The sequence below is a fragment of the Ciconia boyciana genome, chromosome 1 (genome assembly GCF_034638445.1).
Source record: "Ciconia boyciana chromosome 1, ASM3463844v1, whole genome shotgun sequence".
Classification (NCBI taxonomy): domain Eukaryota; kingdom Metazoa; phylum Chordata; class Aves; order Ciconiiformes; family Ciconiidae; genus Ciconia; species Ciconia boyciana.
This window is the reverse complement of record NC_132934.1, coordinates 76,614,545-76,639,067: the sequence shown is the minus strand read 5'-3', so window position 1 is coordinate 76,639,067 and position 24,523 is coordinate 76,614,545. Positions and strand designations below refer to the sequence as shown.

The 24,523-nt window shown below is 41.3% G+C and overlaps 1 protein-coding gene across 3 annotated transcripts in view; it reads left to right on the top strand.

The window, feature by feature from the left end:
- The window catches only part of ITPR2 (inositol 1,4,5-trisphosphate receptor type 2), a 268,127-nt gene that overhangs the window by 24,203 nt on the left and 219,401 nt on the right, over window positions 1-24,523 (top strand). For 2 of the 3 annotated variants that reach the window (XM_072875504.1, XM_072875494.1), the window contains exons 2-5: window positions 8,133-8,203; window positions 17,767-17,882; window positions 19,076-19,162; window positions 19,855-20,013. In XM_072875504.1, coding sequence (XP_072731605.1) covers window positions 8,133-8,203; window positions 17,767-17,882; window positions 19,076-19,162; window positions 19,855-20,013 — 433 coding nt within the window. The remainder of the gene's footprint in view (window positions 1-8,132; window positions 8,204-17,766; window positions 17,883-19,075; window positions 19,163-19,854; window positions 20,014-24,523) is intronic. The other variant, XM_072875513.1, reaches the window with a different exon arrangement.

Sequence of the window (24,523 nt, the reverse complement as noted above, 5' to 3'; positions counted from 1 at the left end):
TGCAGAATGCTATTACCTCCGTCCTGAGATGGTTGGGGGTCTCACTTAACATGTTTTTCCAAAGCGTAGTCATCTCAAAGTTACACAGTTAGCAAATAGATGAGGGAGAGAGGAAGGCCGTGTCCAGAGGATGTTTCATCCTCCTATTTTACACATCTGCCCTAGAGTAGGTTGTTATTGCCCTCTGGAGGTGCCTGTCTCTCAATCTTGACTGAAAAAGGATCTCAGATGATGGATTTGAGCAAGACCCTTACGCTTACTTGGCTAAGACCCTTACGCTTACTTGGCTGAACCGAGGCCACCAGAATGCCACGTTCCACCCCATCTCCAGGTGAGATTGGTCTGGCAGTGGTGAGCTTGCTGGTGGTGGCGGTGGTGGGCTCCTTCTGTTTGAAGAGTCTCCTATATAGCCGTGCACTTGGTGCTGACACTGCTTCTTATTTAAACAGCACTTCACCCCCCCGTGCACTTCTGGGAAGGTAGGGTCATTGGGGTGAAATCTTGGCCTGAGAGACATCAGTGGAAAATTTGCCAGTAAGTTCAAAGAGAGCCAGGATTTCACCCAAAAAAGAAAATGTTAGTAATGGAAAAATTGTCCAATCTTCCAAGTGATGCATATTGCTAGTGGGTCTATGTTCTGCAAGCCACTGCTGCTTTCTGAAAGCTCTCCTAATATTAATTTTATCCTTCCCATTCCTTGGCTTTAAAAGAATGTCTGACTACAAATTTCATCCAAAAGAGTATGTTTTCCTCTGCAAGATTTTCTTCTATCTAATGCCTTTAGGCTACCACAACAACCTTGTATGATATAATTTTACTTTTCATACTTTCAAAAAAAAAAAAAAAGGGAATAAATCAGACATTTCCTTGGTTTTATGGGAATATAATTTGTTTTTCAAAGATACTGAGGCAGACTGAAGCCAAAACAAGCCTGGGAGCAGAGCACTAGCATTTCGGAGAAGTGTAGCAGGAGTTTGTGTGACTGGGGAATGAGCTGGGTGGGGTGGGCTGGCACACCTCCTCCCATTGCCAATTCCCGAGTCACCTTTTGACAGTAGAAAATAGGTATGCTTGGCACCACTGAAAAGTGACTTAACGTGTGTTGTATTGACGTCAGGATCTTGAAATACTGTGTGAATGTTTATTTACTCGGCAAAAATTAGTATGCACAAGCTAAGTTCAGTACCATTTTCCCTGTGCATAAATGACTTACCTATTAAGCAGGCCAAGAAAATTGCAAAATTGAGACTAAAATGTAAGACTCATGTTTTCTCCCCTCCACTGCAATCTCCAAATAACACTTTATTCTGTTGTAATCATTTATTTTAACTCTATTCTTATAATTTATTCTAATTTGCACAGTGTTTTACATGTAACTATGAAATGGATAAACAAATTCTACTTGAACAGGTTTCTGGAGCTTTTACAAGCTAAAAGCATGACTGGAAATAATACAATACAAAATAATAACAAAGTGACATTCAGGTTTTATAGCTGGATTACTTAATTGAACAGGCAAAACTTCTGCTCTTTTTTTTCTTTTCCCCCTCTGACATGCAAGCCTGCAGGTGCGGTTACAAGAATATATGAATGCACTATCAGATAAGGAAAAAAACTTTAGGGCTGATTATCAGTGCAACTGTTAGTGCAAATGTGGAGCTGCCTACCTGCATGCTGTTGTTTTGTTTCCCAGTATGTGCTTGGTATCTTGCTTTCTGCCCTTCTGTCTCCATGGCATTTGATAATAGAATTCAAAGTGACCTGTGGAAGCATTTTTCAGCCTGGTGAGAATGGCTGAGCGTTCCTGATCTATGTATCTGAGATAAAATGCACCCACATTCTTGTTTTACACTGAGGATGGTTTATGGTGAAATTTGTCTGCTGTTTAAGACACTTTGAGAAGTTTGGAATATTTTAGATGCATAGAAGTTTGTTTTCCCAGAATAGGGGTATTCATTTAATAGCTTCTTTCAACCTGTGTTATGCTTTGTGTTTGTAGCAATTAAAATTTGTTCAGAAAGGAAAGGATAAAATTGCTAAAGTTTGAGGCAGGCACGAGTCAGACTTTCTAGTCTCCCTCTGTGCTGCTGCACCTTATGGGCATGTAGTGCAGTTCTTGTTTAAATATTGCATACTGCGATCCTCCCATTTATCAAAAGGGATTTTTAATGTGGAATCTTCCTAAATGGTACAGAGGCTTAATAGCCCTGCTATAAGTGCAAGGAAGATCTTTATTTTCTGTGCAAGCTAGGGTTAATGTAGGAGACCCTGAAAGATCACAGATGTGAAAAGACGATGACGAAAAATTCAGCTTTGGAAAGGGAGGAGACAGGAAAAAGGACAAATTTCATACAGTGGAGCTAAATCATAGGACTTTAAATCATTTGAATCAGGACTGGTAGTCAAAAAGGAGTATGAACTCCCATTTTGGGAAGGGTGAGGTATGATGTCTGTAGATTTTTGGCAGGAGACTGCTTGAAGCAGGCAAGAAGTGGGCTGACCTAGATGCCTGATAAGAGGCTCAATGAAATGAAAAGTGGGTGGACTTGGAGAAGAACTGGGTGGACCTGATTGTTTTGGCACTTAGGTATTTGATGCTTGATTTCCAGGGAAGCAAAATCTTAGTAACCTATTGTTTGTTATTGGTTGGCTTCTTAGTGCTATGAGTAACACCTCTCTTCCTGAGCCGTTACTGTGTGATGGGATGTGCGGAGCGCGGGAGAGGCTTTGTAGGTGAGAGCTGCAGTTAGGAAGGGAAGAAGCACGTTGGGTGGAAGGTGCTCTGGAGGAGTGTTTCTGATAAGGAGGTTGCGTATGTGAAGGGTCGTCTAAGGAGCAAAGGAAGGGAGGCTTTGAGGGCTGGTCCTTTGTTCACAAAGGGGGTGTTGAGGTTATGTGGCTTTGGGATGTAACCTCAGCATGATTTGTGAACTGATGTTGAACAAAGATATTGCTTGGCTCCACTGGCGATTGAAATGTACAGCTCCTCTTGCTGCTGTCTGTTGTCAACATTGCCCCCTCTTCCTGCTGCTGTCAGGCCTTGTGCTGCTCGGAGAATCAGTGACATGATGATACCATTAAGAAAGTAAAAGCTGAGCAACTGAGAGCGTCTTAGATTGAAGACATTGCTTCTAGCTTAGTTTATTCAGCTTTTTGAGGAGTAAAATACCTCCTCAAAGGAGGTATTTTGGAGCAAAGTATTGAGGAGCAAAGAGTACCAAGCTGAGTTCTGTTCATTCCCCTGTATTATAATAGTTAGACGTCAGTAGCTGGGTCTTGCATTTTTTAACAAGTTACGCACACACATGCATGTATGCATAGCATGTATGAGGGAGTCTGTGTGCTTGTGTGTTTTGTCTTGCGTGTTTGTTTAGGTATTGTTTTGCTTAATAATATTGGCTACAAAAAGTGGAAGTCTCTGTTGGTAGGAAGAAACAAAGATAGACTTCAGGATGACATTTTTTAAAATCGAAGGCACAAAGCTAGGATAAATGAATATTATGTGGCTGCTTTCTTGGACAATCTAAAAAGCATCTTACGTTATTCTCTAAATTAATGAAATCCATCATCATTCCTTTTCTATTTTTTTCCTTACGTTGGTTTTTGTTCTTCCAGAAGACAACTGTATCTCAGTAGTAAATTTAAAATAACTCATCACTGTGAACAGTTTTTCTAGGGTTATTGCTGTACAACTATTCCTTGACCCTTGCGCTACATCTGCAAGTTCCTAGAAACCTTTGGTGTATTTACCTTTAGCCTGTGTTAGGTAATCAGAGGAGCTTGTAGGACATGAAGACTCATCCAGCATATATGATTCATACCTGTAAACCCAGGTACCATTAGTCTTTTCTGCCAACATACCTGCCTTATCAGTTATACTGCTACCGCTTAGTCCTGCTCCTCCCATCCTTCCTCCTCTTTCCCCAAATACACAGTGAGTCCCTGCTGGTTCTTCACAGACTCATTCTGCTTTTTCCGTCAGTGAAAGTCCCTGCAAAGGCTGCTGCTCTACCTGGTAGAAAGATTTAGTGGGAATTACTGCAAGTTATTGTTTCCCTGCTTCTGCCCAGTGCCCAGGGAGCAGAGCGATATTAGAAGGTGTATGGGAAGTTTGAAGTTGTTTGTATTAGGCAAGTTCTGAATACAAATGATGAATAGTATTGGGAGAAGTTGATCCTGTCCTTTTGTTGCTGAAACAACAAAAGTGAGAGGCACTATATTTGAAACTGCTTGTAAATACGTTTACACAGGTGCTACCTTATACATGGAATTCATTGCTGCAAGATATTACTAAATTGAATGCTTATACACATGTTTGGCTTTGCATGTGGTGAGAAAGGACAGATTTAACCCCACCAAATGATGGGGGAAAATGAAGGGAGAGGAAGATAGGTGCAGGACTCTGTACAGGTTCATGCTTACCACTTCAGGTGATACGGTGTCCTGGCTAACGCTAACAGAGAGTTGAAAGCTGCCTTTACTTTTTTCCCCTGCCTCTGCTGAGAAGCACACCTTAACTCCTAGGCATTGCTTTAGATGGTTTCAGTTCTTGTTTAATGTGGCTTTGTGCACTGTAGCGTGAGGTCTTAATGGCTTAACTACCTGCTAGTCTGTGAGGTTGGCTGCATGCGGCGGCATGGTGAGGAACTGCCCATGCTTCCCCTGCAGCAAGTAGAAAAACTTTCACTGGCTTCAGTGGGAGAATTGCTGGGCATCTAAGACAAGCAATCCCATGAACATTGTTACTTTCAGACCCTAATTCTGCAATTACTGAATACAAAGGAGTATGCGTAAAGTCCGGGGCCATAATTATTATTTTGACTTTTCTGATGATTTATCTTAGGCACCAGTGAACTACTGTACAACTTAATTACTACAGCAGTGCAACAATTACTTGGAGGCATTGTGCATAAACCGGATATTTGTTGTGTTCAGGGAAGAACTTGCACAAATAAAAATCATATCATACGTGTGCAGGGAACTCCTTTGTCATTCATATGCCGCCAGCATATGAAAAACTGATATGCAGTCATGATGTATCTGCCAGGTACTGAATGACAACAGAGGGCACAAAGCAGTATTGTCTGCAGTCCAGCTGAAGAATTAACCCTTTGAAGTTTGCCAAAGCTGCTTTGATGATACGGTGGCTTGAATATTGGCATAATAATTTAGATCAGTATTTAAATAGCTAGCAGATTTGATGATATACTATAGTAAATCCTGCCTTTATCGGAAAAGTCTTGTTTGGTGCAGTTTGGCCTCCTATGCAAACCAGCAAGCGAGCGATCTTAAAACATGCTGTGCCGTGGCCTGACAGAAGCTGCAGGTGCCCAGGACCTTCTGTAGTCAAGCCTGTTGTTGGGTTTTACACATCTCAAATGGATTGTTTGCAGGTTACAAAGGTCAAGAATTACTGGTCGTTTAATGCAGCCACCTAGCATGCTTCAGTAACAAACCAACAGCTGCCTTTTGGCTCAGTATAAAAAGTGGGATTTGAATATTCTGAATCGTGTATCAGAGGAAGTGGTCTGTGTTTGAAGAGCCTCTTCTGTTCCAGTCTACAGAACAGGCTGAAGTCTTGCGTCATGTGCAATATGCAACTCAGCTCTCACTACGGTACCGTAACAAGCATCTCCACAGTAAGCAAGTAGCTACTGAAGTCTTCAAAGGACATACTGCTGGAATACAGGATGAATGTCATTATATGGAAATTTTGGGGATTAAATTGTTGGAAGACTGTTATATAGACAAAGCAATACTTTAGTCAGATTTTTGTCCTGTGTTGTAAGATATTTTGTAAGAAACAAAGGTATCAGAAGCTGAGGCACTGAGCAAGGGCTCAGGACATGGTGTTTCTGGTCTGTCGTGCCACTGTCCTGCCACATGTCAATTAATGTTTTTGTCCTGTAATTTCGTGTCTATAGGATGGGAGTAGCAGCAGTTCTTTTCTCCTTTGTCTTCTCTGATGTCTTTAGTTCCTCATGACTGCAGAACTCATTTATGGTCCTTATCTTTGTGCCTTTAGAGAATGCTTAAGTGAAAGTGATTGATATAATTGTTTAATGTATATTTTCTGAGCCTTGGAAGTCTAACATGTTTGAACACAGCAGCTAACTGGCTCAGAGAGTGTGCAGGATCTTGCTTGTTTTTCTCAGCACCATCACCTTGTTTTCTATATGGCTTTTGTTATGGTGATGTGGTGCCACGATGAAAGTTTTGCATTTCATCCGCAGTTATAGTTGTCACGAGGGTGCACAAGTTGTCACCAAGGAACACAAGATGTTCTGTGTGAATTATGCTCAGCTTCCAACGTACTGTCCTCCATCCTGACAGTGCTTAAGGGTCAAACCTTATGGGTTCATTCAGAAACCCTTTGAGGGATTTTGTTGAGGGGGAAGTACTTCTTGGTGTTAAAATCCTTTGGCAAAGCTTCTGTTAAGGTAGTCCTTTCCAGCCCTGTTTCTTCTGTGACTCCAGGTTTTAGGTGCTGTTTATAGGAAGCTTTGGCCCATTAGATCATAGACAGAGGGCATCTTGCAGGACAGACTCTTCCTAAGTCCTGCTTTCCAGACCTCATTTTGTTCTTGTGAAGCCTGGCCTAACCTAGACTGTGAAAAACACAATTCCATAAGGCCATGGCAGGTCCCCTGCCTGCTCCTGGAACTGTTACTTCAATTCTCCTTCCTCACTGAGACCTCACGTTTGCATCCAAGTATGTTAGGAGATCCGAGCTGCTGACTTCCAAAATTCTTTATTGTTTTTGCTTCTTTTTCTGGGAGCTGCAACCACAGTGGGCAGCTTGTCAGCAGTCAGCTTGCTAGAGGTAGAAAATTCATGGGCGTGCTGGGGGATCGGTCTTGCTGTGCTCGTGGCTAGATGCAGAGCCTTCACCAACTTGAGTGAAAACTGAATGCACCCATTGTGTAATTTGGCTGAACCCAAATTGTGCTTTTTCTGGCAATTTCCCATAGAAAATGCTGCTAAGACTGTTGCTGTGAAGTGGCAGGGCAGTAGTGTGTCCTTAAACATGATTTTCCTGAATAATTGTTTGAAACAGGCAGATTATTTACAGGATGCTTCCTGAAAGGAAGCTGAATTTATGTTTAGGAAGTTCTGTGATAAGATTAACAATTTATAATTTTGAATCTTATTGTTTATTTAACTTCTAAAATATTGTGAGAAATACATTTGATTTGTTATTTAGATTTTCTGCTGTGGATTAAATAAATGCATATTCATTTTAGCAAAGGAAAATATGGTCCTGTGAGTTTTGATTGGAGCTGAATCTTAATTCCACATGCCTCCTCGGAGGAAAAAGATTGGAAATGGTGAAGAAGAATAGCAGAATGTTTAGAGACTAAAATCCAAGGCGCTTTATCAGATTCCAGATTCAAATTCTAGATAAAACAGTGTTATGAAACAGCAAGTCACTGGAGAAACCCCCCTGCATGTCCTGATCATGTAAGCAGATCCACATATACTCTTGTACCCACGTGAAGGCTGCTTACTGTGCATCCACTTAAAAGTCCTTAGTGGGGATGCAGGAATCTGTAAGCGTGGGACAGCTTGCAAGCATAGGGCAGTGCTAACCCGCAGTGCTTTAAATGTCCTTTCTCGTATCAGATAGAAGTGTGCCTTCCCAACATTTTTCTTTGAGGTCTTTTTCCAGGGCTCATATAAGTGTCTCAGAGTCTCTCTATTGATTTTGATGAATTTTGGATTATGCTCTAGGGTAACGGCTGTGAAAATCTGACAGCTGCAGAAAACCAAGAAAACCAAAATGTTTCTGATTCAGGGTTAATGGGCTCTAATGAAAGAAAACAAGAATTTTACGTGTAACATCAGTGTACAGGGTGTAGCAAAAGGGACCAGATTTCAATGAAGTGGGATCTGAAACATAGGCCATAATTTAGTGCACTAGAAGAAATCCTCTTTCTTGAAGGAAAATGTAGAGTTTTCTTTTCTTGGTTATGCTTAGTAACTGAATAATAGGCTTTCTAAGGTATTTTTTTAATTAAATTGGAGAAATGTGTAAGCTTCTGTATCTATGGTGTGACAGGTATGTCTCTGCATTTATATACACTGATGTCAAATGCATATTTTAGTAAGTGTAATAACTTTTGTTTTTCTAGGTTAGTGGATGACCGGTGTGTGGTTCAGCCAGAGGCAGGTGACCTTGCTAATCCTCCAAAGAAGTTCAGAGGTCAGTAACTGGGGATAATTTTTTTAAATGACCAATGGATGCATGTTCTAACTCCTTGGGCAGTTTGCCTTACCAGACATGTAACTTCCCAGATGCCTTCGTGGTTTGTGAACACATTGCCGAAGTTTCAAACTGGAATGTGAATGACAGATTTTGAGAACTAAATACCAAATCAGCAAAGGCACGAGGGGTAGGTGGAAAACATGGGGAAAGGGACTAATTTTCTTGTAGTCCAAGAGTTGGTTGCTCTCTTCTGTACACCAAGTGCTGATCCCCTGCTGTATGACCAACTCTTTGCTCCAGCCCTGGTCTTACTGTAAATGAGAAACAAGCTCGTGGGGTTCAAAACTACTTGAGCTGCTGGTTTGTTTATTTTTTTTAAAAGATAAGACAACATTTTAGGGACTACCCCCAAATATTTTGTCAGCTTTTTGTTTTGCTTTTGCTTAGAATTGTATCTGATTTTTCTCAACTTCCTTAGACATGACCTTGTAGATTTGGATAATTCTGCTGTTTTGCTTATTGGAAAAAATCACAATGCACTGACAACATGCAGTTTCTACTTCTTGAATGCTAAAAAATACTCCTGTGATATCAGAAGTTCTGTGTGTTTATGTGCAGGGAAGGAAATAAAACCTCTCAGTCTTGTCTGTACTTGATTTAAGCCATTGGCTCTAGTAGAGAGCCAAAGTAGAGCCTTACTAGCCTGATCCAGACCTTTTTTGGCTTAAATGGGCTTGGATTCACACCTGTTATGAGGTAAAGACAGTTATGGCTTGCCTGGTCTAGAGCAAGGGAAACGTGTTTCATGGCTGCTTGTATCTATCTCAAGGGGTTGCACTGACATTCTTAACCTTATTATTTTATTTCCAGTGTTTATTATACTGTAGTATGTGTATGCTATTTTTGCAAAAAAGTTGCATTTAAAACATTGAAAGACTGAAGTTCTGCTTTCCCAGCGTATTCAAGATTTTTTTTCCATTATATATTCAGGAAACATCAGCAGTTGGTTCCAGTTCCAGCTGTGAGCATTCAGCACATTGGCAGATCTTGGAAATTGAGAAAGTGAGGATGTATACTTAGAAACTAATAGTAATAAATTTCAGTCACTTGTGTGATGTCATGGAATAACTTTATAGCAGAGCTAGGGATAGCATCTAGTTTCTCCAGTGTGGCTTTCAGGCTGCCTAACTGTGATTTCACCCTCTCGCTGCCTACAAATACATGTTTAATTCACAGCTTCAGGTTGCACAAAATTTCAGTTGGGGATTCTTTGGACAGTATTTCTGTCACTTCACCACCCTGATGTGTTCCCAAAGTAGAACATAGCCAGGTTTCTAGATGAGAGAGGGGTCACTGGAAAAGATTTGCATGTGATAGTATAATTGCAGAATACATCCAAATCCCTAAAATCAAGGAGCTGAATAGAGGTTAAAAAGACAACCTTAATTTTTTCATTGTCTAACATTGAGGGCTTGATTTTATAACTTCAGTACAGTAGAGTTTTTTTATTGTAGTTCTGTGATGTTTCGTGATGTTCTTTCCTAACCTGAAAAGGCAAAGAAGGAAAAAGTTATAGTGTTCTGTGTTCAGTTTTTCCAAAAAAAAAGGAAAAAAAAGAAAAAAAAAAAAAAGAAAAAAAAAAAGAAAAAAAAAGAAAAAGTGATTTCAACAGCATCAAGAAGGTCTGGGAACTTTGATCCAGGGTGCAAGGTTATTGAACTCTCAGCGCTAATGGCATGCCATCAGTGGTGGCAGTAGTACATGTGTACGTAGATCGGATGTCAGAAGGGGATGAGGCACAGACAAGACACACAGATGTTTTCTGCTGCTGGGGGAATGCAAGGACCGTACTTCTGAGTTACATCCCAGCTTCTGCAGGGGAATGTTTTCTATTAGTTGTAGACAGTTTTGGCTCTGTTCCCTATTGCAACCTCTGTCTGTTCCTTGCATAACCCATCCCTTTATCTCTAGTTGCCTCTGCTCCCACTTCCCCTCAGCATCTAACCTTTCCTTTCATCTAACTCAGATCCTCTGCTTCTTGGGGATCCCCTCTTCTCCCTTTCCCTCCCTGCCCCAAAACTTGTTACTAGCTACTTTCCTCCTCCTCCTCACTGCTGCCTCTTAGCTCCCTTGGGCTCCAGCAGCCTCTCTTCCTGTCACTCCTTGCTGGTTTAGGGTGCACCTGTATCTGACTTAATTTTGAAGTGGCTTGCTTAGCTATTGCTAACATTGTGGCAGCATGCAAATTTGGATGAACTGCAACATCTGTAGGAGAAGCTAAATTAGTGAAAAAGTGGGTTTTGTCACCTTAAGTGATGCCCACCATGAAACCCGCCATGCTATAACATCATGGCTATATTGTTAGGGGCCGCATCTAGTAGCATTTTCATGCTGCTTCAGGTATGTGTAATCAAGTGGCATTCAGGAGAATGGCTGCAGCAAAGATAAAGCCATCGTTTGGTTGTTTTCTCCTTCATCTTACAAGTCAAATTCTAACTGTGGAAATAGCAGGGGTTTTGCTGAGAACACAGCAGAAACTTGCTGTCTAATTCGGATTTAGTGCCTGGTATTACAGAGGTGTCTGTATTACGAGAGCAACCAAAAGCACATCTCTGCCATGCTTTGTTGAATTTCTGGGCTCTGCTCAAGAGCACTGAGGCAAAAGAGTTGCTAGATGTTGTTCTTATAACCAAGAAATGTAAGCAAAAACCGTATTTTTTTCCCCTCAAGAATCTTCTGGGAAATAGCATTCAATTAAAATGGTGAGGTTAATAAAAACAAACAAAAACTGCTTTAAGTAGGTTCTTGACATAAAAAGAAGACTTAGACATGAATGATTAATTGAATGATTAGACACAAGCAACTAAAAATAGCATCTAACAGCAGGAAGAGTAGGGCCTCTTCAGTAATAGGAACTGCTGTCTGTATGGTTTACAATGTTTTTATCACTGATAGTTGAACTGGTGTTGATTTGAGGTTAGAGCACGACCTAAGAGTCAAAGTAGTATGAGAAAGGCATGTTTCTAACAAGATGTTTAGATTCCAAGGACTGTCTCTGAAAATTAACACCAGAGGACTATGTTTGTTCTTTTTTGGTAATATTTTATCAACCCTTTCCCCAACAGAGAAAAAAAAAAAGATTGTGTTTTCTAACTACTTGTATCCCTCCTACAGAGTTCACTCAGAGATCAAATTTAGGTATAGAGCTGTTGGCCTGAACTGAAAGCCGACGTAAAGGAGTGTCTCAAAATAGCAGTTTCGTTTTTGTTATGTGTTTACTTTCTTTTCTTTTGAGTGGGTGGTAGCTATTCTAGTTGTTTCAGAACATCCTACAAAATGGAGTATGGTTAAGCTAAGGAAAGCTGTGGTTGCTTTTTGTTCTGTGTCCATACAAAGAAGCTGTGGTCCAGATTTCCCCTTCAGTCACACTGGAATGAACCTGGAGTGGCTCTGTGTTCATCAATGTGCGTATCCAGATTTGCATCAGTGCAAAGGAGGGCAGAATTTGGTCCCACATGTGTTTCCTGAAGTCTGTTGAGAAAAAAAAAAAAAAAAAAAAGGCGTTTACTATTTTGCAGTTGAATTTAAGGGACTGATCAAGCCAGGTGCTTCTTGTCCTAATTCTAACTGAAGCTAGTGAGAGCTAAAGCACTTAGTGTCGTGCTGGAAATGCTTACCCTGCTGCAGGGCCAGGTTCACAGAGATTAGGAAGAACAGTGTGTGCCAGAGGTCCGGTACCTCTGAAGAAAAGTCACATCATGAGCAACAGAACTGCAAGTTTCCTTAGGCTGTGACCTTAAACCCACTTCAGCTTGATGCTGTTATCTAGAGTGAGAAACACTTTCAGCTTCCAAGGGGTAAAATAGCAGAGATAAGTTGGTCAAATTTGGCAACTCTGAAAAAGGAGCACAAGTCTCTCCTCTGTTTTAAATGTAAAATGACTTAAGTTCTTAAACTGATTTAAACTTCCCTACATTTTATACTCCTTTGTCTTGAGACATCTTCAATGACAGTGATGTTTGAGTTCCTAGATATCTTCCTCTTGCCTTTCTCTCAATTTTTAGTCTGTTCTAAGCTTTTTCTGACATTGTTCTTTTCTCTCCCTTCCATTACGTTCCTCTGCACTCTTTCCTTTCCTCCTCCTACCCTTTCCTCTGCTGTCTGCCATTTTCCTTTTTACTTGCCTTCCTCTGCATCGTTTTGATTTGCCCTTGTGTTTTCTTCTTGTTTGTTTCCCTCAGTTCCATAATTGCTTTCATTTTCTTCTCAGACTCCTGATCACTTTTTCTGTTGTCCTCCTTAGGACTCTTCATTGCCTCACTCCTTGCTCCCTTGCATTCCTCCCTTTCCATTCTCACTTCAGCTCTTTTTTACCTTTCTGTATTTTTTTCAAAACACATAGATTTGTACACACTGTGATTTAATAGCCCTATCACTTCCACTTAGCCATTTGTCAGCCTGCTGGTTTAAGAAAAGCCATGTGATAATTTCTCTAGTTCTGCAAATCACGGAAATCTTCCATGACGGGCAAGAGTTGAATTTCTAACACTTAAAAAAAAAGGGGTGGGGTGGGGGGGAGAGAAAGCATCTGACAGATATTGTTCTAAGCCATCTTTATCCAATATCAAGAAACATTTAAAAGGCATAATATGAGTTATTTTCCTTTTCAGACTTCCTGAGCGTAGTTGCTTTTTGCTGAGAGGATGTGCTGTGTGTGGTTGTTCCACCCACTATTGCCTTTTGAAGACTGGCATTTTGTGCACATTTGCAGGCTCAGGCAGACGGTCAGCTTGGTGCTGAGTGCATCCCCTGTGGATCGTGCCCTGCTCTCTGGGAGTTGCTGCTTTCCATCTTTTGGTTGTTTTGATTAATAAATGTCATTTTTTTCCCCCCATAAAATAAGTAATTGATATGTGTCTCAGCACTGATAATTTGTCATATTTTCTTACTTTCTAATAAGCCAAGGTGTAGTGTAGGAGGTTAAGCCTGGAGTGTGGCCAGGGAGAGCTTCCCCTTTTTTTCCGTTTTATAAAGAAAACTTGAAGTGATTTTTATTGTTTTAAAAATGTGTGTGGGCTGGGGTGGGCAATGTTTCTCATTTTCTCCATCTTCACTTCATGTACAAGTAATTGAAATTTTGCCTGGAAGATTTTGTGGGTATGAGAAAACTGATGAAACTGCAGAAGTTGAACGCATGAAAGTTTAGTAAGTGAAGCTGGCTGATACTTTTAAGCTATTTGCTTTAAAGCAATTTGTTTACCTTTGATAGTGCCTACTTAATTAGTGTCCTCAGGAAGAGAAGCATTTATGTAAAACTCTGTAAAATAATGAGTTAGGAACTAGGACTATCTGAGAATGTCTGGAGAAGTTAGAAGAGACGGTCTGTCTCAGGAGTGGGTTGCTAGACTGACGTCCAGGAGGGCTGAGCTTTTGATCTACTGTGTGTGCTGGAAAGTTGCTTTATAATCTTATGCCTCAGTTTCTCTTTTTTCCTGTTTATTTAAACTATAGCTTCTCTAGGGCTGGCACTGCTTTTTTTCCCCCCCACAATGTTTAGGACCACAAAGCTTGAATTTATATAGTATCCTATTGTTACTCTAATAAAAGTAAGTAGAAAAAAACAGAAAAAAAAAATGAGATGACCTATTTTTAATGTATCTGGAATCTTAAAAAAAATAGGGAAAAGCTTGTCTGGAAACAAAGAATGTAATTTTTTTTTAGTCTATAAGTTGAGGAAAATACAATTGAAATAATACTGATTTTTAAAAAGTTCTTGGTAGTTCAACTTCTAAAGCACTAGACTGGAAGTCAGGAGAGCTGTGTTGCGCAGCATGGCTATAGATGGAGCTGTGGTGGCTGAGGTTATGTAGTGTCTGCTCTACATTTCCTTTTCTTTGGGAACTATCATTAGGAAAAATTCACCCACCTTTGGGAGGCAGACCCACACAGTAGTGGCTGCACATCCGTGTTCATCTTGCATTTCTCTGCAGTGTGGTAGCACTGTGCTTTGAGACTCTGCATGAGGATGGGAAGCAGTGCGTTTACTCATGTAGCAGGATATGTGGGGAGCAACTGGGAAATGAAGACTGGTCCTATAAAAAGAAGGTATTGATACTTCAGAGAAATAAGTGTTTCGTGAAGTCTTCTGAGAAGGCATGCTATTATAGATTGTTACAGAAAATAATAGTGGATTTTTTGTCTTATGAGTTGAAATCCTGACCCTCAAAGTAAAATTCCTACAACATACAGTATGATTTAACAGTACACAGCATTTTGTAATTGTGGGGTTTTTTTCCTTCTTGGTGTCCAGGATATTGTAAAAGTTACCTGGGAGTTGTGTACTCTAGGTTGTATGATGTAGTTCTCATTGTAAATGTTCCCCTTTGAAATGAAAGTAAACACCTTTGCAAGGTAGCTCGGTTTGCTTTGATAAAGATTTGTAACACTTTCTCCTAGGAACAGCAACTCAGGGCTGTGATTAGGGAGCAAATCAGTGAGGACTTTGGGTCAGTGCCAAAGAAAGTTCTACCACCGGCAGTGTTTTTGTATGAACAAGCTTTGCCTCTACGAATAGTAGAGGAGGATCAATTGCTATGAAGGGAAGAGGCAATGCAATGAAAAGCTTGGTATAATGATGGCCAATATACGAGAGGCCAAATGGCATATTTGCAGAACTAAAGGCATTGCAGCTTAGTTCGTGGCTTGAGAGCCAGCACTGTCACAAACTGCTAGCCCTGGGGCCACAGGTGGTGGGAGGAATGTGTGGCATGGTCTTACTCTAGTGGTGTTGGCAGCACTAACATCAGACAGCTGTGCTTAGCTGGGCCCGATTGTAGTTGAGAGTGCTGCCTGTTCTATTTTAAGTAATGAAAGTTCATTTTTACTTAGGAAAGGCAAGGCCAGTCTACACACTAGATTTCCTTTCCCTCTCCTGCTGTGTTACAAGAGGTGTTCCTACTGTAACATGGTTTCAGTAACTCCTCACAGGCTGTGCAGAGAATGGTATGTTGGAGGATGTATCTCGGAGGAGCTAAATCTCCTCCTTTTCCTCCTTGTGTGAAAGAGTAACTCCATTTGATTGACAGTGTTGAAAATGAGAATAGGATCTGCCTTGATATCTAGCATTTTCTACAGAGAGGTGGTGAGTTTGGCACTTGAATTTCCACTTGTAAGGGTGGAACAGTTAGGAAACTTTTCTCATCACATGGATGATAGGCAGGACTTCCCACATGTGCTGTTGTGGATTGGAGAGCTGAAACAAGTCCTAGGTAGTTAGCAACTGCAGATGTTAAACTTGGTCTGGGAATTAGATAGTGAGTAGGACAGCACCGTAGAATAGAAACTGTCTGCTGCAGACCTGACTCCGTGGTTAAAAACCCAGACCGTGACTTTGGGGTAGTTCCCTATAGCTTCCCCTGCTGATGTTTTTGTGACAGTAATGGGCGAATGACGAGATTACACTGTATTTAAAAATGACACGCAAGGTTGGTATATTCAACAGGGTCACCTACACAGATCCAGTGTGTAACTGGAACGTGTACTTAGTGTTGGTATTGCGGTTGCTGTTTCATGTTGCAGCACCTTTGATAACAGAGGTAGGGGTGACTATACAGTGCTGTTGGAAAGGGACTCTCTTCAGAGAAGGCAGCAGGAGAGCTGAGGGTAGAGAGAACTGTTTTCAAATTATTCTTTGCTATGTGATGTGTATGCCATTAACTGTGTTGAGTGCGGTGGTAAATAAGCACTTCATGCTGCTCACAAGGAGCTAGTGTGTTTGTTCTCCTCTTTTTCTCTTTCTTTTCTGTATTTTGTGAGGAGCACTGTCTGTGCCATATTCTGTGCAATGTGGCTTTCCAGTGGTGTTGCAGAGTCTCTTCTTTATGAGAAAGTTGCCTGATGACCAGCAGAGAAGTGACATTGCTGATTCTGGCCAAACTGGGGTGTCAGCACCTGCAAGATGTGCTGGTGGGATCAGAAGAGGAACTTTTTTATTCTTAATCCAGCCCTGGGGCAAAGCCTCTTCTAAGTAGGATACATGGCCGCTATTACCTGGCTCTAGCTTGTGCTGCAGTTGGGTGGCTGGGAGTCTGGTAGGAATAGTTGCTTCCCTCCTGTCTCTACCTTCCTGAGACCCTGACATGGAGCAGGGAGGAAATTCTTCAGAGGTGATTCTCCTCTCGGGGTTGATTAGTCCTCGGAGAGTGCTTGGCCGTCTGTGACAGTTAAATATGGAGGGCTAATAGTTTGGGACAGACCTTCCTTTTACATCTATAAATTGCAACCCATGTTGGGGAGGAGTTTCACACTATAATACAGATGCAGTCCTGTATGTTATTAGTCTCACAGCAAAACTCTGATTGCTAATTAATATTTTCCTGTCCCTTCCTCTTGCCAGTTGATACATGTGAGGTGTGAAAGGACAATTGCCAACATTTGCTAAGTAAAATGTCTTTCAAGCCTAGCTTTTAGAGCAGTTGATGATTGGGACCAGGCAAGACTAGGTGTCGTTTATCACTCTGAAAGTAGTCAGATTTGGATGAATCATTGGCCTCTATTTCCAGTCTATAGGACTGTCACTGGCCCAAAAAACCCCCCAAAGTCTTGAGTCAGGGAATTTCACAAAACTTAATTTATTGCCAATTAACATTAACTTTCAATTATTGATTCCGGTATTGGGAAATAAAGGTGAACAATTGAACAAGCACTTAGGGAAACACCCCTTGGCTTCCCTCTGGACACATCTCTCCCCCTTCCTGGTCCCCAGCCCCCTCCCTCACTGCACACTGCATATGGTCCTTGTGGGGAGGCGATGGGGAGGGGATGGGGGTCAGTGTGTTGCAACTCCCTTTCCTTTGCTGCTCCTCGTTTCTTACTCCGCGGCTGCCCCTTGGCTGCAGTCTTCTCAGGGTGTACCTCCTCCTCTGTTGTCGTTTGCACAGCCACCCCGCTTGGGCGATTCCTCTTGGGTGGCCTTCCCTCCCTTCTTACCTGTTTTTCGCCTGGTCTATGGGACGGTGGTGGTGTTCAGTTTGTGTCACTTTGTTGTTTTTACTGTTAGGTTTTTTTAATCAATCTTAGTGAAGGCGCATGTAGACCCGAACACCGCATTAACTTCCTTGGTGGCTTGCAGCTGAATGCCCATGTAATCCTTTGTTTCAGCAGTGCCAGAAGGAGCAGGGCAGCCGGATGTATGGCATACAGAAAGCAGGACTGTTTTTTTCAAGGTTTCATATGCTTTCAAACAGTGCATCTGTAATGTTATGCTGCAGCAAAGAGCGCTAATAAAGCAGCAGGCAGTTTTGCATATGGCAGGCTCACAGCCTGGGACTCTTACAGAGGTTGCACAGAGCAGGCACATGTGGGGCACTGAAGGCTTTAGGTTCAACTCAGATGTTTTGCCACTCTGTTTATGGTATCATTGCCATCAAGCTGTTTGGTGACTATGTTTAAACACTGGTATCTAGGCGTTTCTGGGAAAAGAAAACCAACCAAAGCTTACTTACAAATGAAGGAAGTGTCTTTCAACATTACTTATGAGTATTTCTTTCAATCTTCCACAGACTGCCTTTTCAAGGTATGTCCTATGAACCGATATTCAGCCCAGAAGCAGTACTGGAAAGCCAAGCAAGCCAAACAAGGAAACCATACAGAAGCAGCACTGCTGAAGAAACTTCAAGTAAGAGACATCTGTATTTGTAATCTTATCTGAATCCGCAGGCTATAGAATTATATAACAGAATGAGAAAGAATAATAACAAGTGCCTTGGGAACCACTGTGATGGGTATTATTATGCCACCGTAGCAGCTTTATATTCTCCTTAGCTCTCCTACCTCCTGACTGGCATTTATTGCCCGTGCCCTGGTTTTTATCTTACTTTGGGCTGCAGATTGTGCCTTTGCTGTAAGCAAAATATTGCTTTCAGAAATTTTATAAAGTAAAAATGGAATTGTTAAAATCAGGAGTGGGCCCTGGTTTAAACTGTGCTATCATTTTAGAAGTCCTTTCCAGGAGTTAGGCAGAGGGGTGGACAAAGAGATGTTTTCAACGCTTTCGTCTGGAAATTCCTCAGAATTGCAGTTGTCTTTGCTTTCAGCCTAGGTGATTCTTCTCTGAACCACTGGGCAGATTCTATTTTGCATCAAATACGGTGTGGATGGTGCAACTCCTCTGTCTGAAAAAGAGCTGGCCTGATGTTATAATTGAATGCATAAGACTAAGTGAAAACAAGGTCATATCAAACCTCGTTAATAGTTTCATGTGCAGTGGAGAGGCTGCCAGTGCTTCCAGTTAAAAACAGCATGGAAGATACATGGTGTGTGGCTAGAGCTAGCTACACAGCAATTAGAGCTAGGAGCTGAGAGTTTGTTCTGCAGCTGTGTTTGGCCCAGACTATTGTGCTTAGCCTTGATTTTGCAATGTGTGACCTACTAGTTTTGTTTCGTTATATATAAAGTCAATGTATTTGTATGCAATTAAAAACCCAACAAGTAAAAGGAATGGTGAGAGGGAGAAGCTAATCATAGGCCCTTCTTTTTCCTCTTTCAGGATGAAATAAAGCACCTGGAATTACTTTTCATGCTTGAAAATTTTTGAAATGGCATGCATCTCAGGTGTGATCCATAAATTGTGACTGAGTTTCTATTCTGGGTAATAAAAAACCAGAATCATTACACAGGGTCTGGGTGATTATAGTTCAGAAAATTATGCTGCAGCAGGATTCGGGTGCTAATATTTTCAGTGCAGTAATGCTTGCAGGTTGGAGGAAGTGTTTTAAATGAGATGCCATTTCCTTTTTACACTGTCTGTTCCCGTAGCTGAATACAGGTACTGATTTTGTAGAGTTTAAAGAAATAATCATTCTCTTGCAGCATGCAGCAGAACTGGAACAAAAGCAGAATGAAAGCGAGAACAGAAAGCTGTTGGGCGAAATTGTAAAATATAGCAATGTCATACAGGTAAACCTATTGAAATCCATCTGCCTTCTCTCAGAGCTGGAAAGGAAACAGTTGTTTCATTTCAAGGTTACAGTGAAAATGAAACTAACCACTGTAATCTGGATTGTCAAGGGTCAAGTAAACAGAACTTGGTGAAGTTTACAATATTGTGTTTTTCTGTCTGTTTTAAAGCCTACCAGAAATGCTGCATATTCATGTTTAAATAATACATCATAATATAAATTTTATGTGTAAATTTTGCTGCTGCAGTTTAGAATCTGAATGTAAATATGTATCTTTTATTTTCAAGATTTATTTCAAAATCATATTATAGAGGTGCTGTGCAGCTCCTTTTAAATCATTAAAGCAATTTGTACTTCATGACATATAAATGAGACAGAAGTTATGTTCTTAAGTGCAGTACAACTTTCCTGTAATGGATGACATTCCTGAAGGTAACACTGTTATGGACCCTTGCCCTACCTGTGTAGTATATGCTGCAAAATTGATCGCTGACACATTTCTCTCAATCTGAGATATAGCATCTGTTTTCCTAAACTGCAGTATGCTTTGGTAACTCTCTTCTAGTTTTATTTTGTCTTTATATATGTTATGAAAAATCACTACAGTGTGAAAACCTGCGCCTCCTCTTTTGACTGAAGGGAGAAGAAGCAACAGCTGTACTAATTTTTAAAATTATTATTTGTTCACAGCTACTGCACATAAAAAGTAACAAGTACCTCACAGTCAATAAGAGATTGCCGGCTCTGCTAGAGAAGAATGCTATGCGGGTGTCTCTGGATGCTGCAGGGAATGAGGGATCCTGGTTTTATATCCAGCCGTTCTGGAAACTGAGGAGTGAAGGTGACAATGTAAGTGGAAATACTGAATGTGTAAGACTGAGAAGGCAGAAAGTTTCCAGAAGACACATGATTTCTTTGCTACTGGCATAAATCATAATGAATTAAGTTCAGAAAAAAAATATTTTAAACAGTGCTTGGGACTATTAGCTTTTATGTGTAACTAGAAAGTGTTACCAAATTATATGGTCTGGAATCTGAAATGTTGCCACATTCATCTGAGCCTCTGATGACCTATGCTGGGGCATCTTTGCTAAGTCCACCTGTTGTGTGCAGATTTACAAAGCTGATAAGTCATAGTTTATACTAGAGTAAAAATTTTTTTTAAAAGTTATTTTTTTAAAATATTTTAGGCAACATTTTTTTCAAGAGGTCAGCAGAGAATGTCTCTGGGATATACATCAGGTTTCTTTAAATCTGTATCCCCCCTCAACATGAGAGTGGCTTCCAATCTGTGATTGGAATTGGATTGGATAGTCTGGTTGGTCTTTTCTGGGTAGGTTTCAGTAGGAGTCTTGCATATTGGTAAGAGGAAGAATATATAGGAGAGCTCTTTGCTGCAGATCTGAGAGTTGAAAATCAAGAGAAATCAAAACTCAGTTCTTCATTCAGTTGACTGTGGCTTGGTTAAGTGCCCGCTGTGAAAAATTCAGATCTGCATCTGGGAAGGCCACATGATGAACTTGTGTGGTTTTATATCTGGCTGGGAATGTTTGGCCCCTCTCCCCTGTGAATTAATCGGTGAAGGAACCCTCTCAGCATCGCAGATGGGAATGCCTGTTTTCTCGTGTATTTTCTCTCATTAACTTTGTGGTTACCCAGCTCTTGGGATGCTATCCAGGATGAGTGTGGTTGCTTGCAGCCCCTTTTGGCAATCAAAAGTGGGGAGGGGAAGGACTGCATTCCCAGCTCCTGGTCAGAAGTCCCGAAAGTCATGGTCTTTCCCTGCTCCATGCAGTGATCAGAAGAGTATGTGAAAAGCTCCCCTTTTCCCCAAGCCTGTTGCAGAGAAAAGCAGCAAACATGAGTAGCCCCCTGGGGCACCTCTGCATGGCTTTTCAGCTGGGGAAAAGAAGTGTTGTGGATCAAACATTAACCTGGTATTCCTTTCCCTCTTTGGAAAGAAAAAAAGGTGACTTATTGCTTTAGGGTTTTGGCTTAATTTCTTAGAATAACATCAGTTCAGCATCTTCTTAATTTCTCATGCCCTCATGCCTGGGAAATAAGTGCATGTCACGCTCTCCAGAGCGAGGACCTGGGCTTCTCAGGTTGTGATCTGCAAAGCCATCGTGAGCCCTTACTGTTGAGAGCAGCAGAATGATCTTAAGCCTTATAAGTCATCCTCAGTACTATAGAGTTTTTGATTCAATTTTACACTATTGTGGGCGCATAAGAATTTGGAAGCGGTTTTACTGGTCTGAAAAGTTTGCAGATCATTGCAGAGATCGCTGTTAACATCCCACTCCGCAGACCTCTCTCCTGGTTTGTTCCCTGTGGGGCTGTATTTGACAGGCTGTGAGCTACAAGGGCTGTGTGGGAAACTGTCAGATTTACTCCTAACTTAATGGCCTCCTTTGGAACCTGCCTGCTGCTCATTTTCTGTCACCAGGTGTTGCCTTTCAGAGCTGGGAGCTTGCCATTATATTTTACAGAGGGAATTTTCGAGACCCAAGTTTTCCCTCCTTTCTGCCAGGCCCAAACAGATCTGATAATTTTATTTGCAAACTTCCGGTGCTGAACATTAGTCCTTTGGTAGCTTTCTCGTAACTGCTCTGGCACATTTCCACCCCTTCGACAGTTACAGAAACTAGGTGGCTGTTGTAAGGGGGACAGGGGTAGCAAGCGATGGGGGAAATCCTTCATTTGCCTCTCACAGACGGAGAGATGCTCCAGCCTTGTACCCACTGCTTACCTCTCAGTTACTCCCAGACATGTGCCCATTAAAAGGCTAGTTTCTGGGGGACTCATCTACAAAGCACCTAATACCACGTAAGCTGGGGCCACTTTACCCACTCACTAGGTTACCTTTTAAAGGACTTATATTTTTTTGTATACTTTTCTTCTTCTGCTGACCTCTCGGTGCATGGAGTTAGCTTGGTGTATCAGGCCCTTATTCTGTTTGGAAACTTTGGGGTTTTTTTATTTTCAGTTTCTGTGCTATAACGAGGAAATTCCCTAAGAAAACACATTTTAGAAAGCCTTTAGAACAGTAGAAGTGAGTATTGAATTACTGCTTGGATGACTGCTACTGTGTCAGATAACTCAGGCAAGGTAGATCCAAATATGCCATATATCCTAAAAGAAAAGAAGGTGGTTTAGTCTGGGGGAAGCTGTGATGTAGGAAGTCACGTGTGTGACTTTTCTGGTAAGTCATTACAGTTGTTTTGCCTTGTGAAATATTTTTAAAATTATTTTTCTGAAGGAGGGTTAGCTTAGCTTCATTAGCAACTGATTAGTTATGCAAGTCAATGAAAGTAGTGAAAAAATAGGGCTGAAAATTTACAGTAATTGGCATAACTGCAATATTTTATGCAGACTTTTATTAAGCATATACCAGCTCTCCTTCAGTGGAAGATGTGACTGATTAACGCCAGAGCTGCTTCCAGTTTGACTGAATAGCAAAATGTGCACTGATAGCAGGATTAGCTCTGTGTGGATTGCATTTTCAGTTGTCTGCCATTTTAGTGGTTTGAAAGCTTGATCTTGCAGCGTGCCGAGAGAGGTGATCTTGGACTTGGGGAATGCCCAGCCATCTGTGGGAAAGTTCTGTTGATCCTCCCGATCTTTGAAGTGTGTCAGCAGTGCCACTGGCAGATGTGGTTATAACATAAAAGCAATGGAGATGGAGTAGGAGAGCCTTCGGTGTGCCCGGTAACCTACTTGGATAGTTAGGCCAAACTGAAATCATTGCTACTGCATCTTCACAGCTAATATAACCTTTTGTAACTGCCAGTCTGTGTGATATGCTACACCTCTACGAGAGTATTTGCTCCTACTTCTTGATTATGGTGTAGAAGTAGCTGACAGGTGGGCTTACTGAGTTTATATGAATGACAGTATTGCTCTAAGTGATGCCAGTGCTGGTCCCCCACCCAGAAGACAGAACGTAGCCGGCTTTGACTGTGGCTCTTCCCACTCTCAATGTACCCACTCCACCAAGACATGGACAAGTAAGGTTGCATGAATTTCGAAATTACCTTGTGCGGGAAGAACTCCACTGCATCTAAGACTGAAGGACCCTGTAGGTTTATCTTGAATTCAAAAGCTGAATTCTCATTGGCTTCACTATGAATTTAATAATTCTTTGGAAGTTTCTTATCTAGACCAGAAAGGATAAGAGTTTTGTCAAAGGAATCAGGAATGAAATCCTCAAAAGCTGTGTGTCTGATGCAATGAATTCCTGTCTATATGTAAGGAAGAAGACCCAGCGACCTGTCAAACTATTACCCACTGCTGGTCTACAGCATACTGTGGCCAGCTGTGCCCAAGGGTAGCTAAGGAACAGGAGAAAGAGCTGGTGTCAATTTTAATTTTGCAGAGCAAAACCTTGGGAATACATTGCTCTGTCTTCTGTAATCTCCATACAGTACAATTCTACAGGCAGAAATATGGGCATGTGGGCATGCGAGTGCTCCAACTCGGGTGTTTTGGGCATGCTGGGGCATTGTTTGAAGCCAGAAATCAACTGGCTAGGGGATGGGAGGAACACAAAAGAGCAGACTTGCAGCTTGCCCAAGGCAGCCATATGTAAGAGAACAGGATTCCCTCTTCATTTTGCTTTCGTTTTCTGCATCACTGGTGGGGGGTGTATAGGAAACAAGTGCTGTGAAATTGCCTCTATCCCTTCCTTCCCAACCACCTATGGAGGTTTGAAGCAAGAAGAAAATGAAGAAAAGTAAAGAACATAGGATATCTTGTTGCTTCTGTGGCAGCTGGCAGAGCTGGCCAGCATTGAGGGCAGGTTACTGATGTGGACTTGGAGCAGGGGAGGAGACTGAGACAGAAGCCATCACCCCACATAACAGTTCTTCCTCAGATGTGTGCCTACAGCAAAGAAGCTGTGTACATTTACTTTCCTCTGGTTACTTCCATGGTAGTCACAGGCTTGCATTCAAAGATACCTTCCCTCCTTTTTTTTTATTTTTAAATAAGATGCTCAGTGATGTGCTCTCTTACTAATTAAGTTGTTATAGTCCTGGTGTACTTGCAATAATTTTGAAGTCCTGATTCCACTTTGCAGGATGCAAGCCTGATGGTTTTTTGATTAATGAATTGTCTGGTCATAACTTCTTAAAATGGGCTGTAAGTAATGTCTGTGTGAAGCATGGCATGCAGGAATGTATTCCATAAGGAATGTATCTTAAAGGCATCTTGTCATTATTTTGGTTCCATTAGTGAACTTTTTCTCATTACTTGGATCGAATAGGATTTCTACATGTAGTCTGAGCATGATGACACTGTCTTTTGCTACTGTTTATTTTAGCTGTGCTGGTAAAAAACAGGCAACCTTCTTTTTCACCTT